The following is a 15,099-nucleotide window of genomic DNA, read 5'->3' as shown; positions in this document are numbered from 1 at the left end:
TCTGTGGCCCAAAGGGACAACAGGGATAGAGAGCCCTCATGCTACTGCTCAGTATCCTTCCCCCACTGACCATTCTCCCAACTCAGCATCCTCATCCATCCACTCCAAAATGGCAGCAGCTCAAAAACAATGAGCTTGCAGGAGTGGCTAGTGAAGGAAATGAAATTTAAGGCTTCTTGTTTGAACTATGATTACAAAAACTTGTCTGTGGCGCATTGCTGCTGATGCAGCCACTGTCCTGGAACAGGCAAGGAAGCCAAGTGGTCCCCTGAGTAGAGCAGGACCTCTGCCCTTCATTTACAAAAGGTATTACCAATAGATTTTAATGACTGCTAATCGCTCCGTATCTTCAGCATCCATCACGCTGTGCCAGCAAAACCACAAAGAAGGACCCCTCCAGAAATTGCTCCAGTTAAATCTCCTCCCGTTTATGTACCACTACTACCCTGTTTCTACACCTGGGCACAACTGCAAACTGTGTACCACTACACTACCTCTGTACAGCCAGCATTTCAGATGCTCAGCTATCCAAAAACAGTTAATTACACGTTAATCAACCAGTAAGAGCAACGCATTGCCTTGGAGCTAGCATTCAATGGTACCCATGCCAAGGACAAACCCGTGCCATCAGGCCTTGTGCTACTCTGGCTATAAGAGCAGGGCTTGGCTCAGATAACTGCATGAAGCGATGCCATACAGCTTCCCAAGCCTGGGTGTGTATCTTGGCTGGATTAAAAGATACACGATGCACTGCATTGCTGTTAAGCATCAATAAAAGCACTTTTATGATCTGTTTGAACTATAAAGCACGTCTCTCCTTGCACTGGATGCAATCATTGGCCAGAAGGCATGAGATAGCAGCAAACTCCAGTAACAACCTACACATGACAAGCACACAGAGCCTTTTACAGTTAAAGAAATGGAATTTATCACTTACAAAAAAAAGAATTAAAACATTAACGATGCTGCTTTATTAGTCGTAATACAAAATACACATCATGACAGGCAACCCTGACCCCAGCCACAAAGCTTGACTGCAGTCCAGGTGTCTGAGCTGCCAATTACCCAGAAAATCTCAGTGAAAAACACGCGTTTGGGCAAAGCACACATAAACAATTAATCCAGTGTTACCACCCTAACCTTCACTCCCCTTACAGGAACCTGACAGATAAGGATCATAAGGAACCGTGTCACTTCAGGGATGAGAATAAACCACCTTAAGCACAGACTGCAACTCTCACAAGCTGCTCTGCAGTTCTTCTGCACGCACTCGCAGACACGCTGATAAAACCAGATGACGTCCCTGGGCACCTGGGTAAGACAATCCCATGCACAAGACTTGCCAACCCGAGCCAAGTATCACGTTGGGGTTTTGATTAAACTGACTGCATTGCTTGGCCTCTGGCACAAAAATCTCACCATTAATTGCAAAGCCATCCGGAGGCAAAAGCTTCAGCAGTTGCAGATATATTCTAGGCAGCACTGCTATTCTGGAAGAGCCTGGCTCTGTGATTCAATCCATATGTCTCAAGTGCACCATTTCACTAAAGAGGATCCCTTTGGAAAAAAAAAAAAAAGCAGAAGAAATGACGAGAAAACCAGCAACTAAATGGAGAATTATTAGGAGACTGGGGAAAGCTACAGACATCTTCAATAAAGAACCCTAATGCTGGCTCAGGATGTTTCATTTTCCATCATCTCACACCACAGTATAAGCCGATGGTGTAAAACATCGACTCTTTGCACTCCCTGAAAGGCTCTACAGCAAAAGAGGTGAAATCAGATTTGGCAGGGCCAGGAAAGCAGGCAGCCAGAACTGTAAATTAACTTCTTTCAGCAGTCTGCTGAGGCAGGGAAAAGTACACAGGAGCGTGCGTCTGTGGTGCATCCCGACAGAGAAATCCAGGTTAGTATACGACCCTAATTAATTTTAAAAGTGTTTTTTGAAGCTTGACAAGAACTTAAGCACGAGCTTTGCCCAGTTCCTTCCTGCCCCCAAAACCGTGCAGAATGCAGCTCCTGATTCAGGGATGCTGGGGACCTTGCTGCTCCTTTTTGGTAAGCGCTCCCACCTGCACCAGCGCCTTGTGCTTCTTTGCTCTTGCACAGCAGGGCCTAGATATGAATGATGTTTGGAGCTGAGGCTCCCCACGAGGTCCTCCCCATGAGGTGAGAAAGCCTGCAAGCTTTGCAGTTGCCACCAGCCTGACCTTCCCAAAAGCCTGTTGTATTAGTAGCACAGTTATCCTCCTGCAGGAGCAGATAGAGGCTATTTAACATGTTAACAGCACTCTGCCTGCAAAAGCAAGCCCTAAATCTGTCCTCCAGCACCAAAAAAAAAAAAAAAGAAAAAAATTACAGTAAGATGCATTTGAACAGATAGAAAGACTATTTTCTGCGGAACACCTTTTGCTAAAGCAAAATTTATTGATCCAATCTTGTAAGCTTGGAGGTATCTGGAAAAAAAAAAAATAATGTTGAAAAAAGGTAAAGTTAAGAGCTTTCTCCTGAGCAAGAAATGCTAAATCCAAGGGCATGGGGAAGGAGAAAGCCATGACGACTGTGAAATGAAATCTGGGATTATCAACCCCAGTGATAATTGTTTTTGTCTAAGTGTAAACAAGGCAGAAGATGAAAAGAGAGCTGGCATTTCAAACTGAGAGCAGCACAGCACCTGAACAGCACAAACATCTCAGCTGAGAGCACTGATGCATTCGGTGGCCCTAAGAGCAGCCCCAGCACTCCAGCCCATCCTCTCTCCATTTCTGCTACCTTCATTTTGCTGGTGGTCTTCAAACACAAACAAAACCCATCAAAAACACAAAGGAGGAGAGAGGATAAGTGCCATCCTTTTAGCATCGTACACCTCATCCCAGGCCAGCATTTGGCTTAAGCCAAGAACAGATGTTTCCACCAGCCCTCAGCTTCCCTGCATTGGCAGAAAGGTACATGCAGGTGTCTGGGAGACCCTCTCACTTCACACCTTGTTTGGCAGCATCAAAAGAAACCGTTTGGTTTTATGGTACCAACTGGACCAATAAGACACAGTTATGGGACTCAGCTGCACAAAATGAGCTCCTCTCGTTTCCTGAGAAGCCAACCATCAAAAAGCAGCATGCACACTGAACTTTTCATCTCATGGGAAAACTGATTTCATCTACACTAACACCAGGCACTATTCTACTATTCCACCATTGTGGCTGAACCACAAACAATTCAGAACTATGGAAGACAACACACGCCTGGGACTCGGGTGAGGGTTGGGCAAACTGCACGTTGTTCATCAGCCCATTGCTCAGTTTGCTGGGCTGTGCAGTAGAACAGGGCTGGGCCCCCACACTGCTGCAGGAAACGAGCTTCTGTGGGTTTACATGAGATGCTTCAACACAGCACTGCAGAGGGTGTGAGTTCACCTCACCCAGCCGTGGAGGTAATGGGTACCTGCTTCAGACATTATGCAGCACTTTCCATTCATAAAGAACCTCCAGCTGCATGTTATGGGATTTCTTTGTTCACTGCTATAATACAAACACTTCTGGGATTGAAACACAGCACCGGTGACCTTACCAAGCCAGGACCTGAACTTTGGTTCAACCCACATCTGCTAAACCAGACCTTCTTCAGCCCAGGTTGCCCTTCCCCAGGACCACCTCCGTGCTGACCTGGAAAAGCCATCCCATGGGAGATGCTGTTCCCAGAGTCCATGGATGCAGCAGTCAAATGGATTAAATGAGCAGCATGCTGTTTGGGCTACACACACAGCCTTCTGGGGCTTTGGCTTGGGACTGACATCCCCAAACTCAGCAGTAAGCAGTGCATGGAGCAGAAGTTAGCTGCCAAGGCCGTCTTCCATGGGCAACCTCCCATGAGAGCTCACAGAGCATCCAAACAACCTGGATGAGGAGTAGAGCACCAAGAGGGTGCTTTACATCACCCAGCACATTGCAGTGAGGCTCTGGAACAACCCCCCCACGTTTGGTGCTCAGCCTTTTGAGGACAAGATCACTACAAATCTGCATTCTAACGTATCCAAACTGCAAAAGAAACTGCTAATCCCCCTAACAACAAGACACATCCACGTGCCTTCTGACCTCCTCCCAGCACTGCCATAGCCGCAGGAGCACTGCTTGCTGCAAGAGTGCCAAGAGTTTCTCCCATCCCATGGGCTATTTCTTTGCTCTCTCCCCCTGCAAAAGGCCTTTGCAATCTCACAACAGCAGCCTCTCACTCACAGCTTGACGCCAGCCACTGCAGCCCGAGCCCTGTCCTGACATTTGTACACTTCTGTTGCAAACAACAGCTCTGCACAAAACTTAACTCTTACAACCTAGGCTCTCAGCTTGGCCACTCTTCAAACCCACCCAGTGTTCCCAGATCCTCAAAGAGACCCACTCAGCCGCCCAGCTAATTGAATGTTAAGGAGAGGAAGCAGTTTTTTTCCCCACCAGGAGAGCACTGCGCTACAGAAATGTTTTGAACCCACTCCCCCCATCCCTCCTGCATGGCTGAGTTCTGCAGCAGAACACAAGTGAGGACATGGTCATCCATGCACCCAAGTGACAAACACTGCACAGCCGCTTTGCTGCGACCCCAGTTTAAATAATTATGACCTTCCAAAGAAGTGCTGGGGTTTTATTTGGTCTCAGCCCTGCCCGGGATTCAGACAGATGGGAATTCCCACTACTTAGTGCTCTCGCTGATCCCAGCTGAGACAAAGCCTGCCTAAGCTCTCCCAGCCACTGCCTTCCATCCCACACCACACAACAGGATGGAGAAACCTCCACAGCAAAGACAGACACACAGCCAGGCTGCAAACACACTGGGCAGCACAGCAGCAGCAAGCCAAGGCTGGCAGGGCAGCTGCCTGCAGGACAGCAGCAGCTTCAGCCCATTGCTCAGCCCAGAAGCAATCAGCTTTTCAAGAATGCACAGCCCTCTAATTGTTTGCACCTCTTTCCCATCATCCTGAGCCTCAGCCCTCCCCACACACTTTCTGCTTCAGCGTGCAGATTGCAGAGAAGAAAGGAGGGCCGAAAGGAAATTGAGTTGCTGAGATATGGAGGAAATTAGGTTATAGTCCACTGCCTTCATGAAAACTATTAATTACGTTCAGTTTAAAGCTGCTGGTATCTTGATTAGTGTTTGTGTGAGAGCATATGTTGAAAACCCTCTTTGTTTGATGAGGATGACAAAAGGAAAGGACAAATTCCAGAACTAGAGAGGCTTGCTTGCTTCTCTCCCTCCTCCCTCAAAAGCTTCTACCGACGTTTTACAACATAGATGTGCAGTATACAGGAGAAAACAAACAAACAACTTTGCTAATTGTTCATTTCTGCTCAAATAACCATAACATTTCTCAGGAAGCACCCACAACAACCCCATAGCTGCATTCTGCACTTAGGGCTGATGACAGGGCAGCAGCCTCCAGCAAAGGGGAAACACTGCTCTGTTTTACACCACCCCCCAGGATCTAAGAGGGTTCACTGAGCACAGCCCTCTCCCTCAATGGAAATAATTTAGCCAGAAGTATTTCTCCTCTATGAAGGAAGAGATGGTCCTCACCAAACAGCAGCAAAATGAAGCAGCTTACGTTTCTTTATCGGTTTTGGATGCAACACCCATTTCTGCCATCAGATCTCCCAGACCCCAGCAGCACCCCATGGGAGCTCACTGCTTTATGCAACAGCTCCACTTAAATACAGCAACCAGTGCAACATTTTTGACAGCATGTCCAATGCTCGCGAGACACTCCATCACCCATTAAACTCAGCTTTTACTTGCCATTTTTAACTGTCAGCCTTCCCAGGGATTGCCTATTAATTTAATGCAATGGAGAAACTCTCTGCTAGCTCCCTAACTGGGATTTTGGCAGCACCACTCAGTCCTTGCATCCCTGCTCTGTTTGTTGGTAACATTACTGCAACTCTCTGAGTGACAGCACAGTGCAGGCAGGAGCTGGCCTCGCTGCAGTTCTAATTATCCCCCAGATGGATGTTTCCCATCCCTCTGCTGGGCTGGGAGGCCCATGAGATACAGCACTTCCTCTGTGCAAACTCAATAAATAAGGAGTAGGGAAGTCAAGGCCTTGGTTTACACTCTCCACTGCACTGCTGCTGATTTCAGGGAAGCAAGCGTAGCTTGCAAGCAAGATCAGGGACAAGATTACTGCACACATAAAAGCCTCAGAAGTACAGCAGGGCACAGGAGTTGAGGTTGCTAGCAAAATGCATGCATTCAACTAGCTGCTGAACTATGGGAAAAGAACTTCTACCATATGTACCTTGTCTATAAATAATCCTGTATCTCTTCACTTAAATCACAGCAGTTCATGGGAACATTCCACCCATCACGATTTGGGGCTGCATTTTAAAAAGCAGTCGCTGTGTGGGAGGTGACAGGGCTGCCAAACAAGCTGTCAAGGAGACTCCTTGAGTCACAGTGCAAGGAACCAGGAATCAATGACCAGTGCATGGAAAACCAGCAGATTACTACAGACTTTGTGAAAACTGATTTGCAAGAGAGACTCTTCTGTTTACGGCCCCTCAAATAGGATTTAAATTGTAACACAGGGATAAATGAAGTCCTGCTACTTTCAAAAGTGGAGCCTCTTACATCAACACAAAGCACAAGAGCTACGGACCCATAAGATTCTGGCAGAGGAGCTGGTCTAAAACCTCAGCAGGGGTGTGAAAGCAGAGAACCAGGGGAGATTCTCCAGCAGCCAACCTGGCCCATTGCTTGCATCAATACAAGAGGAAGCATTTAACTAGTCAGAACACAATCTCTAAGAAACTGAATTACATCTTAAGGAATTCCGTGCAAAAATCCAAGGTACGTTCCAAAAAAGAGCTGTCAAGCCCTCAAAACCAAAACCCAGCTCCACAGGATGCCTCCAGAGCTGCTCATCATCATGACTTACCTCAAAGACTTCCTCATCTAATATCCTCGTTCCAAATACAATGATGCCATTGACGTCAATGATGGGATGGTCACTTCGATCCAAGAACTTGGTTATTTTCTTTTTACAGTCCAAAATCAGGGTGACGTTTTTCTTCTGCACGCTGATGGCGACCCTGTGCCACCTGGAAGAACACACAGCCCACAGATGTTACACGGAGCCTTGGTCTTTCAAGAGCAAGCCAACGATTGCAATAACAACGAATCCCTCATAAACTCTCCTGCAAACCTTCACACCAGCTATTATCTGCAAATGGATGAAAATCAGCTTTAGGCAGACTCTACGTGAGTCACTGGAAAGAGAAATGACTGTGTTGGCAGATGCCATTTGCTTTTCAACTCTCCAAAATAGCTCAGAGAGCACCTGCTCTTGCTTCAACGAAGGGCAGAGAAGGGGAAAAATATCCTGATAACTCCCTGGCTAACCCTCCTTCCACCCTCCTTATGTCTTGTGAAGGATCCAAGTGGGATTTTTATCGACAAAGAGTTTCCTCTGGACTTGTCATAACAGAAGCCAACAGTGCTGCTATCCCCATGAGCATCAACACAATTTGCACTAACTGGTACAGGATTCACCTTTTACATACGCACTGTTTATCTGCCAAAGGGCACAGCTGAAGAATGGGATGTATGTATAGACATTTGTAGGACTCCAATTTTACACAACACATGCTGGTACTGTTATCAACAATGTACTGTTTGTTCCTTGGCGCACAAAATTTCACTTACTTGCCATCTGCTAGGTTAATGCCTCTAAAGAGAGGATAGTCTTCTGGGCCTGGCTTTCCTGTATGGTCTTCATACAGGAATACAGGAGATCTACCCATCTCCACACCAATTTGCTGGATCCCTTGCTCATTGTAAATTGAGATCAAGAAGGACTGACCTCCTTTCTTCGCTTTTACAGTGGTTAAAATGGAGAAGTCCTCTGGGAATGGGGAAGCTGGAGTGGAAAAGCAAAGAGGTTAGTCAGGTTGCCTTGACTATGAATCCCTACAGGAACAATAGGTTGCCTAGTGATCTCCATGAAGAAGGCTGGTTGTTCACCCCTCCAGATGTGTGTACATCAGCATCTCTAAAAGCATACACTGGGAAAGAGCCCCATCTTTTCCCCCAAAGCCTACTGAGATACAGGGCTAGAACCTAAAGCAGATTGCACCTGCAAAGCCAGAGCAGGGCAGTGCCTCTCCAGGGCTACCAATTCTAAAGGCACAGAACTGAACGTCACCAGGGATCTTTCATTAATGATCAGAAAGCCTTCTGCCAGCCCACACTGAACTGCCACAGAGCCAAAATCCACTCCGTATTTCAACTTGCAACACAGCACAGTTCAAGGTCTTCTAGGGTGAGAATACAACGCTAGGAAAACAGAGGCTCTAAAAAAAACCGTTGGTTTAAATCTATTCTTTGCACCAAACTCCTCCTCGATGTGTCCTGGAGAATTAAGGAGAGAAGGCAAAAACTTCCTTTATTTCATTTATCACGCCATCTCCAAATTAACTTAATACATCAGGAAGACAGAGGGAGGTAAGCATTCCACGCCACTTAGGCAAATAAAACTCTCCAATTCTGTGTGTAAAGACGTAGGGGAATTGCATCAGGTTTCATCTATTCCAGGCCCAGAACAGAGCATTCTGTGGCTTTGGCTTTCAGGGCTGGTACAGGGGAAAAAAAAATATCTGTGAGCAGAAATAAATCTGGCAAACAGCAGGAAATGCCGGTTTGTCTGCATATTGAACAGCTCACAAGTTTCCATGATTTCTCTCCACTCAGGAAAGCAGACTTCTCTGATCTCAGGTGGTATCGTTCCATTCTTGCAAAGTTTGCATGGGAAGGGTTCATCCCCTGCAACTCTGGGCTGATGCACTCAAAGTTTCAAGTGGACACAAACATCACCAAGTCGTGCCGTGCGCAGGACGCGTCTCCTTAGCTTGTCTTTTCTCTGCCATTCGTATAGAACCGTCACAAATGGAAAAGCTTGGATGCACGCGTTGAAGAGGAGGTCTTAAAAACTCCAGATGCATTACTAAAGGAGTTTGTCTGATCAAATCCTGGTGGACGACGGGACCTACAAAAAATTAGGGTACCCTACAGGGCGTAACCTCATTTCAGCAGCGTGAGACGTGCAGGGTATCTTTCCTCCAAGGTCCAGGCTTTCGCAACAAGGATTGCATTGTACTGCTGGGTATCTGCTTGGGAAATCTTATACCAAGCACAGCAAAGTGGGGCAGCCCTGCCATGGGCAGCAGGGTATGTGTGTGTGTGACCATCTGCGTGCGGCAGGGCGCAGCGAAGGGAACAACAATAGAGCATTTTTCAACTGCAGATTCACAGCTGTATAAACCACAAAAATTGTCAAGCTCAGTGCCCAAAAGTTTCCAATAGGTTTCCTTTGCCCCTACAGGCTTTTCTTAGATGGTATCCCAGTGGCACATAAGGGATTCTGACCTGGGTATGGGCGCGTGAGCAGGGAATTCTGATTACAGCTCAGCTCACAAATTCAAAAGGAAAGAGGCCATGAAATCACTCTTTTCTTCTGCCTGGGAATTGCTCAAACTTTATTAACTACTGCAGTAAGTGGATCTAGCCCTCCAGCAGAGGACTACACTGCAGAACAACGGAGGAGGCAGAAGGAGGCACCAAGTGGGCACCTGGGGACACCTGCACAGACACACAGTCAGCATCCCTTACCCAGTTACATCACGTTTGTAAAGAAGCAGAAAGCATCTTCTGAATGGAGGATTCAGTGCCTTATAATAATTCAGTGCTGTGGTAATAACAGAAAGATTTTCCTCCTAGGACACAGACCCAGATATCTGGCAACGCAGGCATCTGATCTTGGTGCCTCCCCTAGGATGAACTGAGCTTTATCTCCCTCCTGCTGAATGTACACAAATCCTCCTGTAGAGCTCAATCAAGACCATACGCCTTCCTGGTTCCAATTACAGGCTAGAGTTTGGGGCCTTTTATGTAAAATAGTTCATGTCCAAAATTTCATTATGAATCCACAATACAGTACCTTTCAACTTGAGCAAGCTGCCAACTCATTAAAAAGCTGCTTTTAATTTTTTTTTTCATTATTATTAAAATGTCTCCATGGTGACGCGAGTTTTCTCAACCCAAATAACCATAACAGATGAATTATAGCTGACATTACTGTTACTGCTCTGCTGTCCTGGCAAAATAACAATGCCTTCACTGTCACAGAAGTGACCCAGGCTATTGAGTGATGTATGAAAACACATCCGCACGGACAATATATACATGACAATAAATACATGGAGAGCATAGAAACTGTTCCAAATCCCCTTAAAGACAGGGAAGTCATCCCCAACAAGGGGCTTGGGAATAAGCCTTGATTTGCAGTCCACTCAAGTGAGCTCATTGCGCATCCCTCTCTCCTCCTAATAGCCCTGCACTAATGCTGAGTTTGGCTCACCGTGGTGTCTTTATTTTTAACCTCATGACCAAAGTCTTTCAAATTCACCACATCCTGCAAAGCAGCAAAGGGTTCAGACCCCCATTCTGCAGATGAATCCATGGGGAGAGCCAGCATCACTGCTCCAGCAGCCAACACTGAGGTGTGGGGTGGGCACAAGGGTGGCACGGCCCCCAACATCCACTGCTTCACATGAGCAGCATCGGGCCCAGCTTCTTCCTTCCTGAGCACTGGGACCAAGGATGGAAGGCTCTCATGCAAGCTCAGCCTTCAAAACACAGACATCAGGGATGCCTTCCTAGTTCTGGTGCTGCAGGTGTAGCAGAGGGACCTGGCAGAGCTCTGACTCTATCCAGGAAGGACCAGAAAGCTTTAGCTATAAAAGACAAAAAACAACCAGCAAAAACAATGAGCTGATCAAGTTCCAAGTACAACCACAGAGCAGAACTGTTGTGCAAGTTGGTGCCATTCCTGCAGCCACTTCTCAGAGCAGAACAGCTTCTTGGTGGTGTCACCAAGCTCTGGTCTTGTTCTTCATCTGAGAAAACTTTCGGTTTTGGAATGGATGTTTTCTGCAGAGATGACTGTTCGAGTTATAATAGAGATTCTTCAGCTCTTAAATACATACATATCTGTATGTGCAGACACCCACAAGCAGCACAAAGAAGGCAGAATTTGCTAAAAGAATGCAAATGACATTCTGCTGGCTGCCACTGAAAACCCTGCCTCTCTTGCCTCTGCTGGAAGAGCATGGTTTTGTGGGGAAGCAGAACTTATTCATGGAGGGAGGACAAAGAGCATCTCAGCAGATTTTCTCACTCCTGTGGGTTTGAAAAACAGACAGGCTTTATATATATATATATATATAAATATACATCTTGCTTTGCTGGCGGTGCTGCAGAAGCAGAATGCAAAGCCTGTAAAATTACCATCTTAGAAAAACACCAACTTCTAATTAGCACAAAATATTATGCACTGCGTACGTTTGTCTGTGGTGCTCAAGAGCAGAGAGGGCAAGTTATTCTGTGACACACGAAGTCACCAAAGCCACATTTCCCCTCATACACTGCGCTGCAATCACTTCGATGCCTCTACCTCCCCTCTCTCACTCATCTGGTGGTGGGAGCTCAAGTCACAGCTCGTTATGGGGATGTTCTGAGCAAACAGCTGTGGGTCTGATGGAAGACAGCAGGGCTTCCCTGCTCTGCTCTTCCCTTCCCATCACCTGAGCAAGCAGAGCAGATTATTTCATAAGAATCCAGAGGGAAGTAGAGCTATCTCAGTTGCTCCACAGTTGTCCAGTGGAAGTGATTGAGAAGTTGCTTGATGACATCAAGGAAACCATCTGCATCTCGCCCATGAAAAACAGCAGAAGCAAGCCAAGAACTTAGAGGACGTCCAAACAGCGAGATGAGTCAAAACCAAGAGATTCTCATACGATATGGAGTTACCCTCTGCAACCATGGTTCAGTTCTGCATGCTCTTGGGTTGAACTCCTTGAGGCAGTGGCAGCCCATCTTTCCTGAATTGGCCAGAAGTCTCTACTTTTCTGCTTTCTGCACCAAGAAAAGGCTGTCAGACAAGATTTCACAGTGGCTCCAGCAACCACTGGGAAGCTCTTAAATCCACTCTGTTCCAAACTGGAAACATTTCCTCAAAGCAGCACTCTTCAAGGGCTCTGTAAACTCCTGTGTCTCTGTGGCTTGCTCTAATGAACCTCCACAGCCTCTTCAAACAATCTTCTTGGGACATCTGTTCTTGTGGGGCAGTCTATTCTTTTTTTTTATGGTGCTTATTTGTGTTACAAGACACCACAGCCACAGAAGAGGCTCCTACTGTGCCTGGCACTCTACACACGCAGAGTACAACGCAGCCTGCGCTCCTTTGCATCTTCCAAGTCTCTCCCAGCTGGACATCACTGTGTGATAATGAGACAGCACAAACTTTCTAATATAGGAGGGAACATATGTGGAGGCATTGGCCACATCTCCCTCGATGAAACCTGTCACTACATGCAAATGCAATGACAAAAGGACTTACTGCTGCGTTCGATGGTTGTAAGTTTGCAACCCAGCCCCAAAAATAGCAGAATCACTCATTCTCTGCCAAGGGAGAACACATAGAGAATAGGAAGGAAGTGTGTAGTGCCTTGTATGCGTCTGGAGAAGCTGAGAAAAGGATCAGGTATTTCTATATAGCTAACACAAAAAGCTGCAGACTTACCAGGATACAGCTGCTTTGTCGGTGCACTGAGCTGAGCATCTTTTGTTACTCTGTAAGCAACATCTGCTTCTTTTGAAGATCTTCTGCTTGTGCAAAACCCTGTTGTTCTCGTGATACCATCAGGTAAATTGTGAAAATCTAATACCTTCAAGAGGTCTGCAGGTTCTGCTGGAAAAAAGAAAAGCAGAGAACAAGAATTAATAGGCAACAGGGCCAGAAGTAAGCTGAGGCAAACTTCTCCATTCTTAAGTTAGTTGATGTAAAGAAAAATAAGTTTTAAAGCAAATACCAGAGTGAGTAACCCTAAGGATTACACACTTGTATGATGAAAAACAAGCATGGGGCAATTCACACCAGCTGGAATAAGAGGTAAACCCATGGCCACGCTTAGGGTTGTAAGCAAGCTGTGGCAGAATCGTCCCAGTGTGATGTGTCAGTGCTGGTGCTGCTCCTGCAGGCTCACTCAAAGGGTTCTGTGCATCCAGTCCTGCCTGGGGCAAGGAAAGGAGATCTCCCCTTTGGCAAGCATTGCCTCGTGTTGACTGCTGCACAAAACACACACACGTGCAGGCAGCAAAACACAAGTTTGATGGAAGGGGAAAAGTCCAGTTATGCCCTGGCTTTCCAAAAAGCAATTCAGGGCATGGCATGACCTTCAGCTGAGCATGCCCTGAAGCAAGCACACATAACAGACCAACAGTGTGAAGCAAAAAAGCTCCTGGCCTCAGCCCTCCCTGTCCTTATCCACCAGGCTCATGACTTTACAGGGCAGCAGGAAAACCTATGAGTATGTAAAGGAGAGGTTTCACACCCCACACACCCACACCAGCAGGCTGTCACCTCCAGATATTGAGGTCTTCAGTAATGTGAGTGCTCCATCTCGTTAACTTCCTCATCTGGTCTTGCTCACACTGGGAGAGATGGTATTTCCAGAAGTGCAGTAATCAGACCCGACTTTAAATGCTTACAATAAATTGTTTTGAATCCTGATCTGATACTTGCAGCAAAGCGCTGTCAGAAAGACAAACCTCCCAACTCAGCAAACCCATGGCAGCACCCGAAGCAAACGCCTGCACGACAGCTTCATCTAGCCCTGCCTGCACAATACATCACAGCTATATTCATTTGCCCCACGATCCATTATTTCCCCTGAAGAGAGACATCACTCAGAGCTCAAGGGCAGCCAAACATCAGGCACTCTGACATTTGCAATATCCCAGCCAATCCCCCTGGGCCCCAGCTTCCACCTGTGTCCCAGGGCACCCCATTACTGCAATGGCCATGAAGGCACATGGCATCACCATCACCAACATGCCAAAAAAATAATTAAAAAATAAATGATCTCCAAGAGGACAGGAAGAAAAAAAAAAAAAAACAGGAGAAAGTTTTTAAGGGAGGGAAAAATAAGAATAATGAAAAAAGGGCCTCATGTTGGGCTCAAGCATTCACTAGAAAGACCAGAGAAAAGGATTCACAGGAGAACATCCCAAGAGCCTGTTCCATATGCTACTGACTGCATCCATGGGGACGGGCTACAGCACACACATCAGCATTGAACGCACACAAAAAACAGCAATGGAAAGAAATATGACGAGCAGATCTTTTATAGCATAAAAATCTTTGGTTACCAAGATGATCTGCCTAATATTTGCATGGAAAAGTCATGTACATTTTTAGGCAGCTTTAAAAAAGTTTCCGTAATCCTGAGAAATTGGGTCCTCAACTGAGAGATTACAAACATATGGCAGATCCGAGTCAACGCCGCAGATAATAAACCAGCTGAGAGAGTCTGGCCCAAGCAGCACGCAGCTGTAACGTTTCCTCGTCTCTCATTCCTGTTAGACACAGAATATGGATGACATTTGTCTAAGCTGCCTTTACAGCTTGGATCTTCCCCGCTGCCTTTGACCACGCTTTGTTTCACGCAGAGATTTCTGCATGCTCACAGCACAAGCCGCCTTTAAGCGACTCGACTGCTTATTCTCCAGCTCTGCTTCCAGCCCCCCTCCCTGTGCTCCGGGAGATTCAGATCAGCCAGCTCCCAGCCACCTCCAGAACTTATTTATGGAGAAGAAGGGAAAAAGGCAGAGGCAGGGGGAGGGGATACGAATTCCAGACTCCTGACATCAGCCGCGCTCCCCAGGCGGCTGCAGGGGATTTGGAGCCTCGCTCATCGCGCTGCTGTAACTGTGCAGCGTACAGGGAGGAAGAGCAGCACGAAGGCACCAGCAGCACGTTTTGCTGGTTATATGCATTAGCAGAATCACACCGCCTTCCAGGCCTGCAGCTGCTATTCGGAAATCTCCCACCCACCCTCACCCTCCATCGTGGCACTCCGTGCTGCGCTCCTCCTTTCTGAAGGAGGATTTCAGTGTCTGCTGCCCCACGCAGCTCTCAGGCTCCCAACACAACGTGCAATTCATCTTCGTTTGGAAGACTCCCCGTCCTTCTCTAACTGTGATGGATGAGCTCAAAGCGAG

At 46.8% G+C, this 15,099-nt stretch overlaps 1 protein-coding gene across 4 annotated transcripts in view; it reads right to left on the bottom strand.

The window, feature by feature from the left end:
* COL5A1 (collagen type V alpha 1 chain) overlaps positions 1 to 15,099 on the bottom strand; it is a 127,787-nt gene that overhangs the window by 88,132 nt on the left and 24,556 nt on the right. For 3 of the 4 annotated variants that reach the window (XM_090121356.1, XM_031601829.2, XM_031601830.2), the window contains exons 2-4: positions 12,620 to 12,787; positions 7,687 to 7,900; positions 6,920 to 7,082 (exon numbers count right to left, since the gene is read on the bottom strand). In XM_090121356.1, the coding sequence (XP_089977482.1) occupies positions 6,920 to 7,082; positions 7,687 to 7,900; positions 12,620 to 12,787 (545 nt within the window). The remainder of the gene's footprint in view (positions 1 to 6,919; positions 7,083 to 7,686; positions 7,901 to 12,619; positions 12,788 to 15,099) is intronic. The other variant, XM_031601831.2, reaches the window with a different exon arrangement.

The sequence above is a fragment of the Phasianus colchicus genome, chromosome 19 (genome assembly GCF_987193195.1).
Source record: "Phasianus colchicus chromosome 19, bPhaCol1.hap1.1, whole genome shotgun sequence".
Taxonomy (NCBI): domain Eukaryota; kingdom Metazoa; phylum Chordata; class Aves; order Galliformes; family Phasianidae; genus Phasianus; species Phasianus colchicus.
Note: the sequence above shows the minus strand (reverse complement) of the source record. Positions and strands in the feature narration are given on the sequence as shown.